Source organism: Sminthopsis crassicaudata, chromosome 3 (genome assembly GCF_048593235.1).
Source record: "Sminthopsis crassicaudata isolate SCR6 chromosome 3, ASM4859323v1, whole genome shotgun sequence".
Taxonomy (NCBI): Eukaryota; Metazoa; Chordata; class Mammalia; order Dasyuromorphia; family Dasyuridae; genus Sminthopsis; species Sminthopsis crassicaudata.
Window position 1 is genome coordinate 59,076,844 of NC_133619.1, and position 24,961 is coordinate 59,101,804.

General features: G+C 35.3%; 1 protein-coding gene across 2 annotated transcripts in view; it reads right to left on the bottom strand.

Annotated features, from left to right (window-relative positions):
- Nucleotides 1-1,371: 1,371 nt before the first annotated feature.
- The window catches only part of MOGAT1 (monoacylglycerol O-acyltransferase 1), a 44,220-nt gene continuing 20,630 nt past the window's right edge, over nt 1,372-24,961 (bottom strand). For both annotated transcript variants that reach the window (XM_074298621.1, XM_074298619.1), the window contains exons 3-6: nt 24,233-24,437; nt 21,247-21,421; nt 19,832-20,031; nt 1,372-6,436 (exon numbers count right to left, since the gene is read on the bottom strand). In XM_074298621.1, coding sequence (XP_074154722.1) covers nt 6,282-6,436; nt 19,832-20,031; nt 21,247-21,421; nt 24,233-24,437 — 735 coding nt within the window. In that variant the 3' untranslated portion in view covers nt 1,372-6,281. The remainder of the gene's footprint in view (nt 6,437-19,831; nt 20,032-21,246; nt 21,422-24,232; nt 24,438-24,961) is intronic.

The following is a 24,961-nucleotide window of genomic DNA, read 5'->3' on the forward strand; positions in this document are numbered from 1 at the left end:
AAATAGTACATGGATTTGTGCCCAGGAACACGAAGAATGGTTCCAGAATCAGACCCAAAGCCGTGCCCCAGAACAAAGTCCATGCTGTGCTAAGTTGGGTCTGTGCCGAACCCAGGGGTCAATGGGACATTAGCAAGACTGGGAGAATTAGCCTTGTTCTTCCTTTCTACTTCTCATTCTATATCCCAAATTCAGCTGGAGAACACAAAAAAGGAAATCAACAGTCAGTAAAAGTGTGTTCATGCTACATTCCCTGGGTATCAATTGTATGTGGTCTTTTATTTCAAAGCAGTAAGAGATATGGATCTTGCGTCTCTTAAACTGTTGCTCTCCAGAAATCAAATGTGCTCAACCATAATATATAAAGAAGAGATGTGTTTTAGTGTCATTTATTGTCTACCTTCTCTCATATGTTTCTGTTATATGAACATCATATCATCTCCTGGGTCTGTGAATTAGGACAGAAAATGAAAAATTTGTATAAGAGGATAGTGGAAAGAAGACAGGATTCAGAGAATTTATTAGATATATAATTTTAGCCAAGGCATTTGATCTTTTTTGTATCTCAATTTCATCTATAAAATGAGTTTATGATCATCTACCCTTATAAGGTTACTCTTATAAGTTTGCTGTGAGAATCATGCAAAATAATATATGTGCAAGTACTCTGAAAATTGTTCAGTAGTATAAAGTATTTGTGGATCCGTATCATCAACCTAGGGAAAAATAGTGCTTTTGTGTATTTTAAATAAAAGCATATAACTCAGCCTAATCTCAGCAGAAGACATGGAAATTCAAATTATGCATTATATTTGTGTTATGACAAACACTGAAATATAAAAATAAGTTTTTAAATGCTAAAATACAAGCCAAAGTGCCCAATGAGTGGCTTACCCAATAAACCCAAAAAAATAACATTCATGTGAGCTTCTTGGGACTATTTCCCTACAAATGAGGTTGATTCCAATTATTAGTCATGTTAACTTTTCAATGAACTAATGTATTGGATTATTTGAGATTCTAGAAAATCTAAACAGCAAAAGACTAGTAGTCTGGTTACCTAATTACCACACTTCTAGTGTAGCCCAGAGGGACAAGTAGAGGAAACAGGATAAGAATTTTTTTAAAAGTCTAATTATTTCCAAATAATTTAGAGGTGGATCTTTAAAAAAAACAGATTTTTTTTTCAGAATGAAACATTTTTTGGAAGAAATTTGATTTGCTTGAGTATACAGATTTACTATAAGGGCTACTAGTCCCATGGTGGTAGATTAGGGTTAAACCAGTGGTAGAGAGAAAAAATCAATTTGTTTATTCAAAAACATAAATTTTCTTCTTATTTCAAAATTTTTTTTAATTTTATAATTATAATTTTTGACAGTATATATAAGTAATTTTTTTATAACATTATCCCTTGTATTCATTTTTCCAAATTTTCCCCTCCCTCCCTCTACTCCCTCCCCTAGATGACAGGCAATCCCATACATTTTACATGTGTTACAGTATAACCTAGATACAATATATGTGTGTAAATCCAATTTTCTTGTTGCACGTTAAGAATTGGATTCCGAAGGTATAAGTAACCTGGGTAGATAGACAGTAGTGCAAACAGTTTACATTCAATTCCCAGTGTTCCTTCTCTGGGTGTAGTTATTTCTGTCCATCATTGATCAACTGGAAGTGAGTTGGATCTTCTTTATGTTGAAGATATACACTTCCATCAGAATACATCCTCATACAGTATTGTTGTTGAAGTGTACAGCGATCTTCTGGTTCTATTCATTTCACTCAGCATCAGTTGATGTAAGTCTCTCCAGGCCTCTCTGTATTCCTCCTGCTGGTCATTTCTTACAGAGCAATAATATTCCATAACCTTCATATACCACAATTTACCCAACCATTCTCCAATTGATGAGCATGCATTCATCTTCCAGTTTCTAGCCACTACGAAAAGAGCTGCCACAAACATTTTGGCACATACAGGTCCCTTTCCCCTCTTTAAGATCTCTTTGGGATATAAGCCCAGGAGTAGCACTGCTGGATCAAAGGGTATGCACAGTTTGATAACTTTTGGTGCATAGTTCTAGATTGCTCTCCAGAATGGCTGGATTCTTTCACAGCTTCACCAACAATGTATTAGTGTCCCAGTTTTCTCACATCCCCTCCAACATTCATCATTGAAAAACATAAAATTTAATTTAAATAAAATGAAGATGTTTTAAAGGAAATCTAGAAAGTGAAGTCATATCCAGTGGAAAGGGAACAATTTTAAATAGAGCTTTGGCAGGAGAGGAATGAGGAAATGGGAAATGTACTATAGAAAATAAAGGAAGCATTATGGCAAACTTCTTGAGGATGGGAGTGAATTCTAGAGAATTAAAGTATTACTTTGAAATCTGAATTCAAACTAAACTTATTTTTAAGAGGAATTATATGTGGATATTACCAAAAATGGATGAAGGCTTGGCCTATTTTTGTTTTGTGTGACTGTTAGTAGATTATAACCCCAAAGGGTAAAAATACAGTAGCACCTTATTTATTTGGCATTATCAAATAATGATATCTACATAAGAGAATTTTGTAAAGCTTATCTCTTTAAGCACTCACAACTTTTTTTTTTGGCAGTATTTTCCAAAATTGCACCATATAGTTCCATGCTTTTTAAAACAGAGTATAGGTCATTACTTAACCTTTTCTTGATGACTATGAACATTGAGGTAATGCCTAGAGACAGGGGCTTAGATAAACTAGATAAAATAGGTTAGAAAATAGATCAGAAAATAGATATAGCATTTATTAAGTGCTTACTATGTGTCTGTCAGCACTGTACCAAAGGTTAGGTATATAAATACAACAGAGCAGTCTCTGTCTTCAAGGAGTTTACATTCTAATAGTCAGAAGAAAATACATAAGGGAAAGCTTAGAAAAGATTCTCATGGTTTGAAAATGATGGCCTAAATTCCACACTAAGAATACGACAAAGGCTCTCTTATCAGAGCCTAAGATGGTTCTAGAGACCAAGGTTCTAGGGGAGGGAGGGAAAGGGAAGATGAGGATAATAGATGGAGTGTAGGTGGCTTGGTTTGGGAACATGGTACAGGATTTAACTTTCTCCATAACAGATGATGAACTCAATCCCAAGGTCCAACTACAAACTTTTTAGCTTCGATAATTTTAATATATTCTATTTTTTTAAAAGCTGGAAGTATCACAGTTGCTGGTGTTTGACTTGCCTACCAATGAATTTAGAGTATACTCATTCTGATCATGGAACCTTAAAAGAGTCCTATATTGTTATGGTGTAGTGGATAGAGAGCCTTGGAATCAGAAGGACCTGAGTTCAAGAACAGCTTCTGATACATACTAGCTCAGTGACCCTAGATATAGCACTCACTGCTTAGTCCATCCTCATTCCTCCCACGTCCCCATCTCCTGCTCACCACTGTATTATGCAGTTGTGGACAAGCTGTTGATCTGCATCAATACAGAGTATTTCTAATTTGGGAATTTTCTGCTCAGCAGAATCATAGATAAAAGACCCATTTGTTTTTAAAGTTATGACCTTGAAAGTCATCATAAACATAAAATACTTTATTGCAATAAAGTGATGCTCTCAGGGTCTAATGAAGTGACCAAATATGAACGATCTTAAACTGATATAGCAGGCTCTCATCATCTCTCCTGTGGCTTCCTACTTATTTTTCTGGCATCCAGTCTTTCTTCTCTCCAATCTAGTCTCCACACATAACCAGGTCTCCCTGTAATTCCCCTGTGTAAGAAAACTTCACTAAAACTCCCTAATATTTTTAGGGAGAAAAATATAAATTCCCATCTGACACTGAATGCCCAGTAAAAACTAGATCTAGCTTACCTTCCCAGGCTGGTTACATATTACTATTCCTTTCCATGCACTCCATACTCCAGTCAAAATGACTTAGTCGCCATTTTCCATCCAAAACAATCCATTTCTCATGACTGGGCCTTTGTATAGGTATACTGTATACTTGTAGCATTCACTTCATCTCCGTCTCTTGAAATCTTTAGCTCACTTCAAGGATCAAATGGAGTTTCTTCCTTCAAAAAACCTGTGTAGATTCCCAGTTATTAGTCTCTTTATCTCTATTCCATCACAGTGATATTGTATTCCCTATTCCCCCAAGTAGACTAAAGTCTCCTTGAGGACAGAACTAGCTGACTTGTATTTATCCTCAGCACCTAGGACAGTACTAGGCACTTAAAAGTAATGAATGCTTAATTGATGATGTGCTTAGAAATAAGAGAACAGATGACTCTATTTCCAGTTCCCTTTGCTTCTCACTTTCCTTTCCCTGTTATGATTATCCTGTTGCAAAAGTATATTTTCTTACCTTATACTTTTAAGATTTCAAATAATAGGTTGGATAATTACTTGTTAGCTAATGTAGTAGGGATTCCTTTTGTATTTGGATTAGACTAAATGACTGCTGAAGGCCCTCCAAAATCTCAAATTCTGAGCCTCATTCTTGGGGTAGTTTATCCCTATGTCCATTGTGGAAAATGTGTTGCCATCCTCTGGAAGTGAAGAAAGAAATGAAAGCCAGTAGGTTTGCCAAGAAAATCCTTCAAAGGGGTCATGAAGAGTCAATCATGATTGAAATCACTAAACAAATCCTTGGGGAAGAGGGCCTTCTTTCTGCAGGAGTTATTTTTGTTGTTTTGTTTTGTTTTTAGGGAGGAGGAGACAATAGGGGTTAAGTAACTTGCCCAGGATCACACAGCTTCTAACTATCTGAGGCCTTATTTGAACTCAGGTCCTCCTAATTTCAGGGTTGGTGCTCTATCCATCGCACCACCTAGCTGCCCCAAGTACGGGGTCTTTTGCAAGGCAAGAATCACTTGGACCATTTTCAATACTTATTTACATCACTGTAAAAATCTCTCATAATAATAACCCATGCAAAATGTGTGGGCCTTCTCTAGTTAGACTCAATGACAGATGAGTACATTTGTCTATGTTCAAATATGAATTCAAATAGGGAAGTGTGGAGAGATTGATGACTGCTATCATCAGCTTTGGCTTTCATATGGCAGATTCAACAATTGCACACAAATACGAGAGTTCTCAATGAAGTTAGCTAGTATACCCAAAAGACTCAAATGGTCTATGTATTAAGTAGTAGCATCAGCTAATGGTCCATTGGTTCAGGAATAACATTGCACCTCTGATTCCTTTTGTCAAGTGATGATATACATTAGCAACTCAATAGTCCACCTGTGCAGGACCGCAGCTGTACTACTTAACAATAGCAGTACCAAACAGTGAAAATATTTCCAAGCTTTTTGAAAATCAAGGCCCCCAGGTACATAGATTTAGAGTGGGATGGAATTTCAAAAGGATATCTTACCTAACACCTTCATTTAAAAGATAAGGAAAACCAGGATTCAGAGAGCATAAGAAAGTTGTCTAAATTGGACAGTCTAAATTAAAAGTCTAAAATTTATCTCACATTTTAAAAACCCACAATTTTAATATTTGGGGATTATATATATGCATGAAATGTTCTTCCTTTTCATCTCTGCCTCCTGAATTCCTTCAAGACCCAGTTAAAATCCCACCTTCTTTTCCTGAATCCTCTTAATTCTAGCATCTTCCCATTGTTGATTATTTCCAATTTATCCTGTATATGTGTGTATGTATACATGTAATATATATAGCATGTTACACATATATATGTATACACATATGTATATATAGTTTATACATGTGGTCTCTTCATTAGAGTATAAGTTCCTTAAGGACAGAAATTGTCTGCCTTTTATCTTTCTTTGTATTTCCAGAACTTAGCACAGAGCCCAGCATTTTGTAAAGGGATTGTCTGTATTTTACATTTTTTGTATCCCCAGAGCTTAACACATTGTCTGGTGCTTAATAAATATTAATTAATTGAAAAAAATAAATCTAGCCCTTTCCCATCACCTTAGAACTTGTGGCCTGCAAAAAATGGAATTTGAAGATTATCTCTGGATAATTCTTAACTTTAAGGATCTTTACATAGGTACTTTCAATAGCTCTCTCCTCTTGTTGGATTTTTGATTATTAATATCACTGCGGCTGAAGGCAATGTGTGATAATTTGACACAGTATTTGAAAGAAAAAAAAATCCAGGCCCTCTTATAACTCTTAAACATTCATTAAATGCACAACATAGTCTTTGACAGGCACCAGTTGTAATGGATGCAGAGACAGTTCTTTCAATGCCAGAAAGTTCTTGTGACGTCTTTGACACTTTCCACAGCCGTGTTTATTTAAAAATGAGAGTTTCCTGTTCTGAGATTCCATACTTTCTTTTGTGGTTCTCAAATAATTTTCTTAATTCCTCCAGGTAGGTCTGATGCAATTCATCAATCTGTTCTGGTGTGGGGTGCAGATTCTGTTGAACAGGGATAGGGTGGCCCACTGCAAGAATACAGAATGGAAGAATGCTACAAGTTATATAGCCATATCTTTACATACATTTTCCCATCCATAAAAGGAGACTGGAATAGAGGCATCCAATTTCTCTGCCTGCAGCCTAACTCCAAATTTAGTTTTTCTCTCGTCTTGCCCGAATGCATACCATCCCATTAGATATGAAACAGAAACACTTGCCTCCTTTGCCAACACTGTACTGTCAGTACCCTGGTGGTTTTGACTTTGTCAAATGAGCTACTGTCTGAAATGCAGCTGTGGGTTTATGCGAACACTGCCCTCCACCAAGGTCACTGACTTTCTCTGTCTGGCACAGCTGGCAGCCAGACCACAGGGCCTTACTATTGATTAATGACCCCGAGCTCACTAAATACTTTGGGGCACCCCCTCATTGTCCTCATTCCTTATTGTGCCTCTAGACTGATTCTCAGCGATTTTAGATTTTGAAACATAATTCAGTTCCAGCTAAAAGCCAGGCCCACTGAGGATTAAAAGAGACTTTTCTGTGAAAGGAACAAGTATTTCCTAATAGCAGAATTACAGACACTAATGCAAGACTAAAGATCACAATCCAGCAGTGGATTACAAGGGTAAGGGGTATGTGTGTGTGTTTAGCATGAGCTCCCTTGATTAACATCTACTAAAAATCAGTACAACTCACTATTTCAAAATCCGATTCTTTTTTTTACAGCAAAACAACTGTTTGGACATTAATACATATATTGTATTCAATTTATACTTTAACATATTTAACATGTAGTGGTCAACCTGCCATCTGGGGGGGGGAGGAGGGAAAAAATTAGGACAAAAGGTTTGGCAATTGTCAATGTAAAATTACCCATGCACATATCTGGTAAATAAAAACTATTTAAAAAAAATCAGTACAACTTCTAGAAGTGTTTAAAGTATGATAGCTTTTCCATTTATCTCATGGACCCAGCATGCTTATTTGGATTTTACCTAAATTAAAGAAATTAGGTAGGGGGACAGGAGAGAGGAATTGTTTGTTTTTTCCTCTCTTAAGAAGAAATGCATCATTTCAGAAACTTACTCATGGTGAGGTTACTTACATTACTCATGATGCCCCCTGCTGGTTTGATTCAATCCTGCTTCTCAGCTCCACAAAATAAAAATTACTACACTGTATGTGATAGCCAAGCAACAGTTAGACCTTATTCAACTCCAAGTGGCCTGGACTTGAAGACAAGTTAGGTCTAGAGCAAAGCTTTAATCTGGGTACTGTGATCTTTAAATATACATAGTTATTTATGTTTATATAAATATATATTATATTATATATATAATATAACATATGTAATAGTATATATATATATATATAATTATTTTCTTCCAACAAAATGGATTTCCTAATGTAATGCTCTATACTTTACCTCAGGCATTTAAAAACATAATCTGAAAGGGGTCCCTAGATTTCACCCAACTGCCAAGGGAATCTACAATAAAAGAAAAGGTTACACTGGCTTACTGACAATGGAGAAGGGTTCTCTGTCTAAGAAATGATTTCTTCCACCAGATCTCTGAGAATCCCTAGTGCCATATAGCCTGGATCAATGAATCAATCAACAAACATTTATTATGTACTTTTTGTGCTAGGCAGTGTGCTTTGGGAGTATAAACCTTGGGAATATTAAAAAAAAAAAAAAAAAGCAAAAGATAATGCCTGTCTTCAAGGAGTTTACAATAGAAAATGGTCATTAGAAAACCTAACAGAAGTAGATTGATAGGAGATGAGATTAATAATAATTATTATTCAAAATAGGAATTTTTATTAAAGCATAATTATTATACCATAATCCTCAGATTAACATTATTATTATTTCTAGAGAGATAGAATGTAAAAAAGAAGTAAAAATGACATCAGTTTAGATAATGCATCAGAGATTACATGTCCAAATTGCAGAATTGATTTTTCTCAATTTGTCTTTTTTCTTTTGTCTAAATAGATAGAATTTCAGATGCTTAAACTCAGTTTTCTTTGACAGCTCAGAAGCAAAAGTAACACTCAGTTATACTAACTATACACAAGCAGTAAGGGAGCGGAATAGATCTCATTAAAACCCAATCATAATTAAAGTTTCCATTCTTCATTAGGGATGGGTATCAAATATGGTGAGAGAAAAACAGTATGGTACAGTAGAGAGAAGACTGGCTTGGACATCAGGATACTTGTGTTTTAGTTCAACTCTTCCATTAACCAGTGAGACAAATTATCACCTTCCTGGGTTTCAGCTTCTTTATCTACATGTATCCATAAGATGTCAAAAGAAAGCAAGGAAGGCTTAGAAGGTGGATCCCCTATGTTAATTTTATGAGTCACACAAACAGGATAGGTGTGGATGGGCTGTTTTCTTCACTATTAAGGTGAAATTAACATTGAACCATTTTCAAGATCCAAGGTGCCTTTCCGTTCTAATAGTCTTTAATTTTCACTGCATTTTTTCCCCTTCTTATTAAGCAGAGAGTAATTTCTGGGATGGTGAGCTAATTCTAATTATTGGGAGCTTTATACAAATGTCTATTTCTCCCTCCCTCTTTAAAATACAGATTTGTGATTTTACTGGCATAGGGAACTCCAAGTGAGGAAACTCCTTCCACTAAGACAGATAGTAGCAACTATTCCGTAACTTAGAATTACAAAAATCTGTCTGGAGTATGTAGAGATTAAGTGGCTTTTCTAAGGTCATAAACTTAGCACTAGATACCACTGGACTTCTCCAGTCTAAGGCCAGCTCTCTATCCATATATAATATTGCCTCTTTCTTTGTTGCCCAATTTTACATCCTTGCAAAAGTCAGTGAGTTAGCATTATTTTTATCTTTTTATGTTGCAATATATTTGTTGAACAAAGTTATCCAAGAAATGTATGACTAGTAAAGATGGCAAGTCAATCATGTAGCAAGAACAAATGAACAACTTTTGTGCTTCTCTGGTGCCAAGAAACATTTTTTAAAAAAAATCTCAAGACATCTAGAACATTAGTTTTTTTTTTTTCTTTACTAAAGGTTCATGGAAGGACAAGAATATTAGCACATGAAAGAACATGGAGATCTGCAGCTTTGGAGGGAATACCCTCATTAATGAAATCACAAATTCATTAAGAGTTGCATAATTAGGCAAACTTTTTGGGCCAATTTTTGGACTTTAAGAGTTCAGTTCTGGATTACTAATCTAATGTGCTTTTTCATTAGACATCTCATATTTAATTTTTGTCTCTATGATTCTCTTTCGCTCCTTGTATTTTCTTTTGCTGATTTTATAAATGATAATTTATGTAGACAGTTTCCTCATAAGAGTGTAAATTGCTCCTACCTATATGTTAATTTTATCTTTATTTGGTTTAATTTGCTTCTTTACCCAATACAAAAAGGAAGTGGGCAGAAAGGCTCTAAAAGATACTATCAAAAGGAAGTATGAGTAGGAGGGAAAATGGGCTAACTGATGGGCAGGTCTCATGTTCTAATGTATCCATGTCAAAAGAAAACAAGGAAGGCTTAGGTAGTGGATCCCCATGTTAATTTTTTGAGAGTCACATAAACTGTATAGGTATGGATTGGCTGTTTTCTTCACTATTAAGGGGATATCAACATTGATCCATGTGAGTTATATAGTACTTATAACTATTTGATGTTCTTGATGTACATTTTTCAGCCTATAAAACTGACTCCAACCTACCTTATTTGAATTATTCCTTTTCATGTTCTCCACATTCCAGTCAAACTGCTCTATTATTAACAGTCCTTCATTTTTAAAAATTTCTTTCCCCCATATCTATTTTCACTCACATTGTCTCCCAGTGCCTACATTAAATTGTTCTTGACCTTTCCTTGCAATTTCTGCCTTTAGATAGATAAATGGGCTGCATAAATTAATGATGCCAGCAAAATGAATAAGACAAAAAGAAAAGCAGAGGGCCAAATTAAGTATGGTGCTTCTAATGAAAAAGAATATTGGATTGGTAATTCAGAACTGAACTATGAAAGACTGATTTCATTTCATCTTCAACAGACCTGTGGAAGTAAGTACTGCCTCCAGTTTATAAAGGAGGAGACAGACTCAGAGGGATCAAGTAACTTGCCCATAGTCTCATAGAGTGAGTTCTAAGGAAAAAATTTGAAACCAAATCTCTCTTGGTTCTTAGTCCAGTATATTTTGGACAACATGTAATCTATCCCATTTCATAATTGGAAAGGATCCAATACATATAGTCAGCATTAGGAATTGGAATTTGAACCCAAGATTCTTGATTCTAAGTCTAGTTATCAATTTATTTACCAGAAATGTATTTTTGAAACTGAGATGAAGACTGTTAAATTTTTATACAATGTACTGAATATCCCAGAAATCCTATCATCATGTTGAGGAAGAACCTCGAAATTCAAGGTAAAAATCTGACATGGTCATATTTTTTAATGTTGAGAAATAATTCGTGGAACTCAACTTATAATGACATTGTGGTTTTTAAGTTCATCATCATTTTCCCAAATGGATTCCTACTTTTAGGCTCCCATCTCTAGTTCTTGGTTTAAACCCAGAAGAGACATCTACTAAGAAGGTCATCATTTCTAGCAAAGGCTGATAAAACTTGAACTGCATTTTCAAAAATACAATGCTATATTTGGAATCAATAGAGGCCATACAGGAATGTCAAACACATTTGGATTGGTCTCTGTGTTCAAAAAACATAAAGATGAAGCAGCCACTTTATTCCATACAAAATAGATTATTTTTAAATTTAAAAATTAGTGTCAGATGAAGCATAGGAATCATTAGCAGGACAGACTTGAGAAAAGTCAATTAGGAAGATATCACAATGTGATCTAGATGAATAGTGACCTGAATTCTAGTCATCTAAGGTTATCAGAATCATTTTCTATAACTGAATTTTATAAATATTAACAGAGGAACAAATCAACAAAGATTCGTTAATTTTTGTTATGATGTGCAAGGAATTGTAGCCATGTGCTGAGGTTACATACAGGTAAAACAGATCTAGCTGCTTTTAAACAATTGATAATCTAGAAAGGGGTGCAATGGAAAGAGACATAAACCCACACATGACTATGATACAAGGGAGAAGTGTTAAGCACCAAGTCCCCAAGCAAAATACTCTTAAGAACTTGTGGGAGACATCACTTTTGTCCAGAAGGGAAGTCTTCATGGAGAATGGAGCATCTTAGTAGGGCTATAAAAGCAAAAACCCCTAAAGGCAGACCTTGGAGCAAGGGGGGTAAAGTTTATTCCTATGCATAGGAATAATAGCATGGGAAAAAAGTGATGAGGGCAGAAATAGGAGACACAAGGAGAAATCATAATAATTTCTAGTTGAGCAGGGAAGCAGAATACATGAAAGGCAAGTGACAAGAGACAAGAGTAGAAAGATAGATTAGGGTCAGATTGCAGAGTGCCTTGAATGTTGGGGTCATAAGATTATATTCTTATTTGGAAAGGGAGGAAAGGAAGGAAGGAAGGAAGAGAGGAAATAAGGAAGAAAGGAAGGAGTGGGGGAAGGAAGAAAGGAAGGAAAGAAAGGAGAATGAAAGAAAAAGAAAGGAGAGAAAGAAAGGAAAGAGAGAGAAAGAAAGGATGAAAGGAAGGGAGAGAGACAGAAAGAAAGAGAGAAAAAAGAAAGAGAAAAAGGAAGGAAGAAAACAACTGAAGAAATCATAGTAATATGTTAGGGAAGTTATGCAAGCAGTGATGTGATTAGGGATTGAGAAAGATTTACTGAAAGCAATTTCACTGTTACTCTTAAGTTTACTCCGGTTTCAAAATTTAAAAATCACAACATATTTTTACCAAGAAATGGTTTTGTAGCACCAGTAAGGTGGAACAAAGTGGCAAAATCTCCCAAAGTCGTATCTTGTTGAAAGGTCCTTAGTCTGTTTATATTATGCAAGGAATGAAATAGCTTTCTGGCATTCTTTACCATTTATCTCCTTGAATTCTTTCCAACTTTTTATTTAAATATAACCCTATTAAAAAGTCTTTTTAAAACACTGCAGTTAAAATTGTGTAAGAGTGTACATCAATTTCTTCTTTAAAAAATTGGAAGCTGAATAATACATTTCTTTGACTTTATCATGAATATATGTGTATATTATCTGTGGATGACCTGAGCTGTTGTCAAGTCATAGATTGAAGTTTCTGCATACCTATGATTCATTATTTTCCTTAAAGCTAACATTAACACATTTCAAAATTTGCTTTTAAAATGTGAAAATTATACTTACTCCATGAATTACTACTGACTAACAACTTAATCATCTCTCTGAGATTTAGTCAGCATTTTTTTTAAAGCAAGGTACATATTTTATAGCAATAAGGATATCTCCAATAACTGGGCCAAATAATAATGGCCAAACAAATTGTGGTAACATGAATATAAGGCAATACAAGAAGCACAAGAAGATGAATATTTGGAATACTGAAAAGTACAAGAAGACTTCTATGAACTGATACAAATCAAAGTACATGAAACTGGAAAACCAAAATACATAATGAAAATGATGTAAATAGAAAGAAACTTTGTAACCCAAACTCAAAACCAAATGCTCTATTATTACAGTGATTGAAGTTGATCTAGAAGAAAATAAGAAAAAAAATTTCCCTTCTTTGAAAAGAGTAAAGGGGTTAAAAAAAGGGGAAACTACATATTTTGTATATGCCTCCAGACTTGAGTTTTGCTGGTTAGTTTTGATGAATTGATTTCTCTCTTTCTACCCCCAATTATCCTTCTTCCTTTTTTATTCTTTACTATATGATATGACTCATTGGCTGGGTAAGAGAGAGGGTGGGAAGAATGTATTAGTAAATGGAGGTAGTGGAAAACCAAAGATATAGAAAATGTGAAGTATCATCTATCATGGCATGATATTTCTTGAGTAGATAAACAGAGACAGCAGAAAGGCTGGGGGCTCTTTCTAAAGCTGGAGAGGATGATAAGAGTTATTTTACTGTCTAGAAAGGATTACAATGGAAACCAGAACAAATAGGTCTTGCTTGGCAATGAGATACTTTATACCCGAGTTTATTACTTTTAGGAGGTGAAAATCAGACCTCCTTTAATACCCTGAGACAAAAAAAATTTAATTATATGATAGTTTAAAGGTCTGAAATAATGACAGTGTAAATAAAAAATCTCAAACTTTCTTTTGGAGAAGAAAAGGCTTCTCCAACTCTCTGGCCCAAGGAAGAGTGATGGCCATCTTGGAGGTTGCTAAATGGTGCACTGGATAGAATAGTGGGTTTGGGGTTGAGAAGACCAAAACTCAAATTCATTTTCATACACTTTCTAGTTGTGTGATACCGAGCAAGTCACAACTTCTGTTTGTCTCAATTTTGTCAATAGTAAAAATGGAGATCATAATAGTACATCATTCCCATAGTTATTATGAAGATCAAATGAGATAATTATAAAACATTTAGCACAGTATCTAGAATATGCAAGGTACTTAATAAATGTTTGTTTCCTTCTTTTGTTTTAGAAGAGAACTAATGACATTATGGGGTAATGTCTTGACTCGGCCATGAATTAAATGAGACAAGAGTTGTACAATGTCATCAGCCTCATTCTCTCTGAATCATCAAAGTTCAGTGGCAGGAAAAAAATAAAGATGACTGGCAATGGCCCAGGATGCAGAGCTAGGAAGACTACATATTGTCTGCAGAATATTGTCTGCATTGTCAGATAAAGCATTGTATGGGTTGTTTTAATTTAGCTATTCTTTGTTGTATGGGAGGAATCAAAATCCAAGGAGAGGAAATATCCAGAAAAAGGTGGGATATAAAAATCAAAGATAAAAAGTTCTTTTAAAATAAACAACAACAATAGAAATTAAAACCACTGTATTCCAAATTATTTCTTCCAAAGATAAATAAAAAGTGTCTTTGATCTCCTCTTTTCAAAACATGGCATTGCTCTCCCGCCAAAATGAAACAGATTTCCTACTTATGCTAAACATGAATCCATTTCTAAGGTTTAAAAGGATGAGATGTGTATGTTTTGTCCTTGAAAATTGCTGGCAAGCGAGACAGTAAATTACAAATGGGGTATGAAAAAATTATGTACAGAACAGCAACCCTCCAATATATGCTGTAGAGGGAAGGCATACTGCCCCTGCAAGGGAATTCTGTCACAAAGCTAAAGTGAGTCAGTTTCTTTCTTTATGCCTCAGTTTCCTGATTTGTACAAAGGTATTAATAATGCTTGAGTAATTGTAAGAAAAGTACTTTGTAAACCTTATAGTGCCATGCAATTGTGAATTACTTCTCTCTGCTTCTTACTATAATGAGAGTTTGATGATATTTTAAGATGTTGTTTTTGTTTTGCTTTTTTTAATAGGGGGCAGCTAGGTGAATTTCATCTGGAAGAAAGAACTAAATTTGTAAATAGATAATTTGCCCTGGAGTCAGGAGGAACCCAGTTCAAATCCAGCTACAGACTAGCTGTGTGACACTGGGCAAGTCACCAACTGCCTCCAAAAAAGAGAATCTTTAAAAAAGAAATTGACCAAAAAAAAAATCCAACTTTTGAACATTTGGCTAATTTGAAGAACACCAGTAGCATTATTTAGTGCTATGAAGCATACAAAAAAAATGCAGGAGATTCTTTTAGGGATATGTCAACTGAAAACACAATTCCCAGGATGGAACAGAGGAAAGGATATTGGATTTGGAGTGGTTTTGGTCCTTCCTATGTGACCTTGGGGAGGGCACTTCTCAATTTCCTCAACTGTAAAATTAGGGAGTTAAACAAAGTGATCTCTGAGATTACATCCCACTCAAAATCAATGATCCATTGTGTAAGGGATCAAGTCAAATTAGAGTAAGAGAACATTATCAGAGATTATAAGAAGAAAGAAAGATTCTATTTGAGATGCCACAGAAGGAAGGACTGGATTATAGATTTTGAGTGAGAGAGATCAATAAAGGCAAAGGGAAGAGATGCCAAACTGAATGCATCTCTTTTAAATTTAGCGGGATTAAAGGAATTCCATTGATGGGATTTGAAATGGAGGGGTTTTTTTTGTGGGTTTTTTTGTTTTGTTTTGTTTTGTTTTTTTAGCATTAGTTAATTCATCTCACACCAAAGAAGCCATTCTGAGTTTGCTGAGAGAACATTCAGAAGAGATTTATGAGGGAAAATGAGGCAATATTTGATATGTGGAAAATTTCTGGATTACAGAATGATAGCCATTGAAATGAATATTCACTAAAAATTTGACCATCTATTATATCAAAGATCCCAGTAGTTTTGCCATGGCTTATGTCAGAAACCCATACATGACTCAAGAGAAAACAAAACAGTCACAGTGAATCAAGGTCAATCCAGAAACAATCAGAAATGTGAGAAAAAGCCTTCTTGACAAGAATCTTCAGAAAGAATGGCACAGGCCATTGAGTGATAGGACTCACATTGTAAAAGCAAAACATCCACTGAGGGCAGGCACTTTATTTTTGCTTAAAGCATAATGTTGGGCCCATTTTTCAATTATATCTGACTATGATCCCATTTGGGATTTTCTTGGCAAAGATACTGCAGTGATTTGCCATTTCCTTCTCTGGCTAATTTTACCTTTTATAGGATTGTTGCTTGTCCAGGGTGACACAGCTAAGTGTCTGAGGTCCAAGTGAACTCATGAAATTAAATCTTTCTGCCTCCAGGGTGAGTGCTGTATTTACTTGGCCACCTGACCCATTATAAACACTTAATAAGTATCTGTTGGATACCTACCAAGCCAACAACCAACTCTCTGGAATGTCCATCCTTGCTCCTAGATTTCTCTCCTGAGGCCGACAGAACAAATTTAGTTCCTTCTTCCAGATGACAGTCCTTCTACATGGCTATCAATTTCCCCTCATCCTATAATACCTTGCACTTCAAGCCTTTTCTTTTCCAGGCTAAATATCCCCAACTTCATTGATCTTTATATGTCACAATCTCAATCACATCAACATTCTGTTCTCCTTCCTCTTGATATGATCCAAAAGATCATTCCTAAAAAATATTTCCCAGATCTAATCAGGGCAAACTGCAACAGTATAATCACCTCTCTCATTTGGGATTCCATCCTCTCTCAGTGAATACAGGACTAACATTTGCTTGTTTCTTTTTCTTTTTCTTTAAATGCTGCATTATGTTGTTGATGCACAGTGAACCTCATTTCAGTAACCCCCCTCATCTTTTACTCTCTAGCCTTATTCCCCCAGCATATATACATGGCAAAGAATTGATACCCAAGTGCAATTTTTATTATATGGAACATATGTGTACATGAGCAGGATTAATGACATCATTTGTCACATGAAACTTTTCACTTAATATATTTCACTATGATTGGATTAGCAAAGACCTAGGAATCCATAAAAGCATGGGAAAAGCCTCTTTATACAGAACAGGTATAGACTAAAGCTAATATGGTGCAATGGAAAAAAATGCTGGGCTTGGAGTCAGGAAAACACTAGTTATAATGGAGAAACTTTAAAATGTAGAAGCAGAGTGAGGTCAGGTAAATGAAAAAGTTTCCATATCCGGAGCACCTTATATTTATGAAACATCATATCTCTTTTGCATTAGCACCAGAACTTATTCGTTATTCATTAAATAACCCCTAACACAGTATGAGAACACTAGAACTCAATTCAATGAACATCTGTTAAGTGCATTCTGTGTAGCAGACATTGTGTTAAATACTAGTGATTCAAAGACAAAAATGAAATCATCCCTACCCTCAAGAAGTTAGTATTCCATTGGAGGTAGAGATAATGACAAGTATTAGATAAGTAAATGCAAAATATTATTTTGCGGGACGAGAAGGGAACTAACACCTGAGAAGATTGGAAGAGGTTTTATTAATTATATCTTATAGCTAACATTTATGTATATAGCATGTACTGTTACATTTATGTAGCATTTACTATGCTAAGTACATTATAATTATTATCTTATTTGATCCTTACAACCATCTAAGGAGTTGCCTGCTGTTATTTTTTTTTAAGTAAAACTGAGACAGATGGAGGTTACATGACTTCCTCAGAGTCAGACAGCTAAAAAGTACCTAAGGCTGTATTTGAAATCAGGTGTTTTTTACTCCAGGCTCAGCACTCTATCTCCTGGGTCACTTAACTTTGTGAAGACAATGACAAGAAGTAATCTTGAAAGGGAGCTAAGAATCCCATGAGATGAAAGTGAGAAGGGAAAGCATTTGAGGTAAAGGGAAGAGATGGGAGGTAGAATATTAAATACCTGGATTATCAAGTAGACCATTTTGGCCAGAATGTAAAACATGAAGAGTATGATATAAAATTAGCCTGGAAAGAGAGATGGGAGCCCAATAGGGAGGAATTTTAGCCATCAAATCAAAAGCCTCTATTTTCTGATGATAGGAAATCACTGATGATGCTAAAATAGGACATTGGAAATTCACAGGTCAGGCTTGTGCTTTAGGAATATGATTTTGTCAGCTCTGTGAAAAATGCATTGGAGTGGAGAAACCCAGGCAGAAAGACAAATTAGGACACTAATGATGAAGTTTAAACCTGAGGGAATGAGGGCCCATTTGGTGGTTATGGGAGAGGAAAAAAGAGTGTAAATGCAAGAGAGTTTATGGAGGCAGAATAAATGAGACTTAGCAACTGATTAGAAATGAGGAGTTTGGGAGAATGTAAAATCAAAGATTACCGCATAGTGATAAGCCTGGATCACTGAGGAAGGTGATGCTCTTAAAAGACATAGTGAATTCAGGCAGAAGAGGAGAAAAATGAGGTATTATCATTTTGAAAATATTGTATTTGGGGGCAGCTAGGTGGCATAGTGGATAGAGCACCAGCCTTGAATTCAAGAGGACTCAAGTTCAAATCTGATCTCAGACACTTAACACTTCCTAGCTATGTGACCCCAAGTCACTTAACCCCAGCCTCAGAAAAAAAAAAAAGGAAAAAAGAAAATCTTGTATTTGACACATTTATAGGATGTCAAGGTAAAAATGTCTATCAGGAAGTTGTTGTTGCAGGAACAGAAACAGATGGGGGCCAGAGACATAGATATGGGAGTCACACACAAAAGGAAAATTGAATACTGTAGCTGCAGCTAGGTGGCTCAGTGGATAGAATAAAGGACCTGAAGTCAGAAAGATTTCTCTTCCTATGTTAAAATGTGGTCTCAGATACTTACTACTTATGTGACTCTGGGTAAGTCACTTAAGCCTGTTTGCCTCAGTTTCCTCATCTATAAAATGAGCTTGAGAAGGAAATGACAAAGCCACTTCAGTATCTTTGTTAGGAAAACCCTAAATGGGATTACAAAGAGCCAGGCATGACTGAAACAACTGAACAACCACAACAAGATCACCAAAAATGTCAAGAGAGGAAAAAAGAAGCCCCAGGAAAGAGTCCTACCATATATGCTCATTCACAGAGGAAGAAAATGAATTATATTCCAGCAAAAGAGAATGAGAAAAAACAGTCAAGACAGATAGGAAAAAAACCAAGAGAGAATAATGTCACCAAAACCCAAACTAGGAGAAATTATGCAGAGGAGGTGATGGTAAATAATGTTAAACACTATAAAGAATCGAGAACAATGAGAATTGATGAATATTGATTTGATTTATCAATTAAAGCATCCTTGATAACCTTGGAGAAAACAGTTTCAATTGAATGGTGGGCTCAGAAATCAAAATGTATGGGTCTCAGAAATGAACTAGAGGTGAGGACATGGATGTAACAAGTGTAGCTATGTAGATGTCTTCTTCTAGGATCACAAAGGCACACAGAAATTAAGTGAATGGTTCAAAATCACATAGTAAGTATCTAGGGAAGAATTCAAATTTAGGTGTTCCTGACTCTAAGGTTAGTATCTATCCATCATGTCATTTAGCTGCTCCAGGAGTCTGATGATGGAAATGGAAAACAGACATAAGAGAAAAGTTTGAGAGAAAAGAAGAACTTAATTATTATTATTAGTTATTATTTTATCATCATTATTTAAATAATCATTTATTTATTTAATAATTAATTAGTATCTTATTATTTTAACAAATAGGAGACGTGTTATTATGCTTATAAGCCATTAAGAAAGAATTCTGTAGACATAGAAGAGTTTGAAGGCTCTCAGATTAAAAAATTTGTTAAATGCCACTGAAATGGAAACTAGAGTCATTTCAGAAATATAATGCATGTCACAAATTGAAAATATTTAGAAATTCCTGCTCCAATTCTATGTTGCCAATATCCCTTATTTTTCTTGTTACATTAAAATGACTTTTCTAATATTTGCACCTCTTTATTCAAAACAATCAACATTAACCATGGAAAATTTTTATTGATTTTTAACATCCCCAAAATCATCTTCAAGATACCTACCAACGGTAAAAATAGGTTTTCTGTAGGGCATCAGACCAAAATTGTACTGAAAAATTCCTCTGGCATGAAATAATGGCAATGTAAATCCTATTTTCTTGTACAGTTTCTCTTGGACAGCTCTAAGCCATGAGCCTTCAGGATTGTTGACTTGTTTAAACAATTCATTCTCACCAAAAGAAAACACAGGAACCAAATAAGCCCTGTAAAACAAACATAAGAATTCAGAGGAGAGCTGAAATAAAATAAATAAAATAAAGGAAAAGGATATAAAAATCTTAGCCCATCCAGTTACCTTGAAATAAAAACCACTACATCTAAATCTCACCATAATATTGTCCTTGTGGTTCATTTGTGGGCAAAATCTAAAGTTCTTTGGGGATTTTGCTCACTAGCCTACTCTGAATGGGGTGCACAGCAGCCCAGCTTTGTATTTAAATGCCACCCTGGGCAGACCTAGATCATATCAAAGTCCCGATGTTTTTTCATAAAAGAGCGGGCTAGCTGACATTTATAGAGTACTTTACAGACATCACCCAATCTGAATCTCAAAAACAAACAAACAAAAAAACCCAACAAAAAAAAAAAACCACAAAAACAAAAACAAACAAATAAACAAACAAAAACCCAACCTCCTGTGAAACAGGTACTGGAAATAGCATTATCCTTATTGTATAACAAGGAAAATTAAGCCTTAGAAAAGTAAAATCATATGTCTATAGTCACATAGCTATTTTGTTGTTTGCCTTCTTTCTTAAAGTAGTCTAATGACATCAGGAAGGTTTTGTCTTGACTTACAAATGAATTGGTTTTTAAGTGAGGGAGATCTGTGCAAAGTCATCAGCCTCACTCTGTCCTGGGGAATCTTTGGAACTTAATGGCAAGACGTGGCTTAGGACAACTGGCAATGGCCCTGGATGCAGTGGGAGACCTTGACCTTTTAAGGTAAAGTCTTTCCAGGTCTCGGTTTGTCTGAGCCAAAGCTCATTCAGGGATTAAAGGCTAGGTAAAAATTGAAGCAAAAGATAGTCTGGTTAGATAGCCTAGTTTTCCTTCACAGAATAATCAATCTGACCCTTAAAAATAACTATTATGGACTAGATATTAAGATTCAGACCCACGTCTTGTTGCCCGAATCCAGGCTTCTGTCTACCTTACCAATCCTGCTTCTGTCTTCAAACTTATAATCATTAGTATATCTACCTATACAGACAACCTCTGCACATGTGATTTCAAATTACATAGTATATTTCTGCCCCAACAGAAAGGGACAAAGCTCTATTCATCAAACAAATTGTCCATTGCAAACAGAACAGACTGGATCAGTGAGATTTAAGGGTATCCTCTCCTCTCCCCTAATCAGACTATCAGACTGACATGTGGCAGAACAAAGGCAACAGAATGGATAAACTACCTACCCATGTGTCAAAGCCATTTTAATAAACCCCTTTCTTTGTCTAATAAACAGAGTAAAACTTCCAGGATGTGCAACCAGTGACTCTTCTGCTCCTCCAAGCACAATGACTGAAATGTTTCCACCTTCCTCCTTGCTTAGCACGTGAGATACACACTGTTTGGAAACCGAGACTGCTCCTTGGTGAATAAAATAAAATGAAATTATTTTATTGTATATTTATATATATGTTATATATACATACATATATATATATATATATATTAAGTTACTATTGTGATACTAGTATGCCTTAAACCCATTGCCCCTTTTAAGGAATTCCTTATTATTTTTCCATTTAAAATATTTGCAGAAAAACATTTTATGGAATAAAATTTGCTGTATCTAATTACATAAAAATATTAAAAAACAATTTTCATTAGATTAGTGAATACCATGTTTATGTTATCAAATGTAGGTATCTGTACACTTTTGATGGCTCTTCACTTAGATAAAGTATTATCTCAAATAAAAATGAAGTACTGTATCAATGGGAGATATTGTAATATCACTGGCTATACAATACATTGCGGTTCCACAAGAAAGGGACTGTAATAGAAATGGGAACAAGGAATTTTCTGGTATATGAATTTTAGCAATTCAAGCAGTACAAAAAAGTGGGGGCATTGTTAGTTTTTACTCATGACATCCATTTTCATAATTCTATGGCCAAATTGTTTTTTGTTTTGTTTTGTTTTGTTTTTCTTCCCAGATTATTTTTACCTTCCGAATACAATCCTTCCTTTGCAACAACAACAACAACAAAATTCGGTTCTGCACATATATATTGTACCTAGGATATACTATAAGATATTTAATATATATGGGAATGCCTGCCATCTAGGGGAGGGGGTGGAGAGGAGGGAAAAAATTTGGAACAGAAGGGAGTGCAAGGGATAATGTAAAAAAAAAAATTACCTATGCATATGTACTGTCAAAGAAAATATTATAATTATAAAAATTAATTTTAAAAAAGGAAACTGAGCCTAATAATAATAATAATAATAATAATAATAATAATTCTATGGCCAAAAAATAAACAAGTGCAAGTCAGAAGCTCTAACCCAGGGAGAACATACAGTTCTAGTGAATTAGGTCCACACTGTGGCTTCTCCATCATGTGGTCTTGGTGCTAAAAGCCTGAAGATCTTATCTGTAGGGCACTAGTACTTAAATGGCCAGTGGTGACCTAACTTTCAAGGCTCAATTAGGTTGTATAGGATCATAAATTTGGAATTGAAAAAGATCTTATAGGTCTTGTAGTCTGCTCCATAATTTAATAGATGAGAGGTGGATAGGACCTGACAAAGGATATAGACACAAGTCTCAAATACCAAATCTAGTGTGAAATATTCCCATCCCTTCAAGGCATACCCAAGTCAGCAACAAGGGCCTTGTTAATCATTTAACTCCTGTGAAATAGGTACTGGAAGTATCATTATCTTTATTGTATAAAAAGGGAAATTGAGCCTCAGAAAAGAGAAATTATATAGTAACATGGCTATTTTGTTGTTTGTCCTTCGTTCTTACAGAGATCTAATGCTATCAGGAGGGTGATATCTTCTTCTCTTGCAAGTGAATTGGATTTAATTGAGGCAGGGCCATGCCTCATCATAAGATTTGACATAACTTAAATAACTTAAGATATCTTATTTGTCTTTTTAAAGCCTCTCCATAATCTAGCACTATGCTCTGTACACAATGAAAGTTTAACACCTATTGATCTATAGTATGAATGTACCAAAATCATTCTGATGGCTAACAAAGGATATAGATTCTTTAGGTGTGATATTTCTGATTGTCTGCAAGACTGTTCCCTTCTGTATTGTTTCCTTGTGAAAAATCATGTGCATTGGGCTGTGTACCACAAGTAACTGAGGTCCAGTTGCACTGCATACCAAAGAATCAGCAACAACTTCACCCTTGACACTTTTGAGCCTTTGTCTCTTCTCCTAGATATACCTGTGTTGGAATTCTGGCAAAGGTCATGGGACTTTTATATATGTCCTTTCATATCAGCACAGTGGCTTGCATTTTTCAAGGAAAATTAATTTTTACACAAGACTCAGGTAAACTAAAGCATATTTTAAATGGCACTAAAACATCGTCTGAATTTAGTTGACTTAGATGTGTGGGTTGACTAAAATTTAGACTGTTATTAAGGAGGCCTTTTTTTTTTTAATTGGAGGATTTGTAGAACAAGCTACTATAAAAGAAATTACTTTCCTTTGGTATAAACTAGATCTGTTGTGATTATTGTATTTTTGAGGTATTTTAATACTGTTTAATTATAAAGTTAATTTTCTGGTAGATTATTCCGTTAGATTATAACTGTGTGATTTCAGTGGAGTCAAGCTGGGTAAGGCTTGACCATTCAGTTACTTATCAATCATCTGTGATCTGTAAATAATTTAAAAATTAGCCAAGTGGCTGCTTGGGTAGCCGCAGAAAGCCTTTGAAATAAAAAGAAATAAGAAATCTTCTAGCTATCAGAGGAAACATATATGATGCTGACAGACTCTGGAGAAAGTCAGGATCTTCCATTAAGGAAATACTTATGAGGCTCCTGGCATTAAATTAGAATGATATTAAAAACAATGATGGATAGAATTAGCTTTAACTATTGGCTAGTGGAATGCTTCAGATGCATCAAATTGAACAAGGAAAAATGGTTTCTGCTGGGGTAGGTCTTACAGTGATTCGGAGTTCCAGGTTCATATGTGAGGGAAGTCACTGAAGACTTAATCAGTAAAGGAAGTCAGTGAAGGACCCAAGAAGTCTCTTCCCAAGGGAATGTAAATCAAACTAACTGAAAAATGTCTTTAATTGTGGATGTGGTTTCCATGAAGGCAGTGGCTGTTTCGGTCTCGTAGGCACTGAATAAATATTTGCTGACTGATGGATCGGTTGCCCAACACCAATATAGGGAAAATGTTCCCACCTTCACTTACCACTGCTCATGAGGTATTCTCTGAAGAAAGGACATCGGAACCAATAGGGAAGTGTGTGAAGATATGCAGTAAAACCTGGAAACAGTTCCTTGAAATTCGAATGGTTTGTACAAAAGTTTCCAAATGCCCCGGCAACAAGCACTCCATGGGGATGAAATCCAAATATATAGTTGTGACTTGGATCCAAATCCACTGTTTTGATGAGCTATAGAGCATTCAAATGGAAGCAAAGATACCGTAGCCCCCAGAGCCCACACCACCTTATTAGTCACCAGTCACAAATAGGAGGAAGAATTTAATTCTTAAAGGATGAAGACTACCAGGAGAACAAGAAAAGGGAGAGTCTGATTGGGAATCAGAGAATCTGAATGTGCATGCTGGCTCTGCTGGTCACTTCCTGTATGACTTTAGGCCAGTAATTTCCCTTTCTCTAGACCTTACTTTCTTTGCAAAATGAGGAGATTGGACTACATGACCTCTTATGTCCCTTTCAGCTCTAAATTATTATGAAACCTGAGAAGAGACTTCAAATTGACTTCAAAAATAAAAAATTAAAGAGCTTTATATAAATATGTATTAGCTGAGTTGGTTTTTTTAGTTGTGTCCAACTTCATGACCCCATTTGGGGTTTTCTTGGCAGAAATACTGAAATAGTTTGCTACTTCCTTCTCCAGATCATTTTACAGATAAGGAAACTGAGGCAAACAGGGTTAAGTGACTTGCCCAACA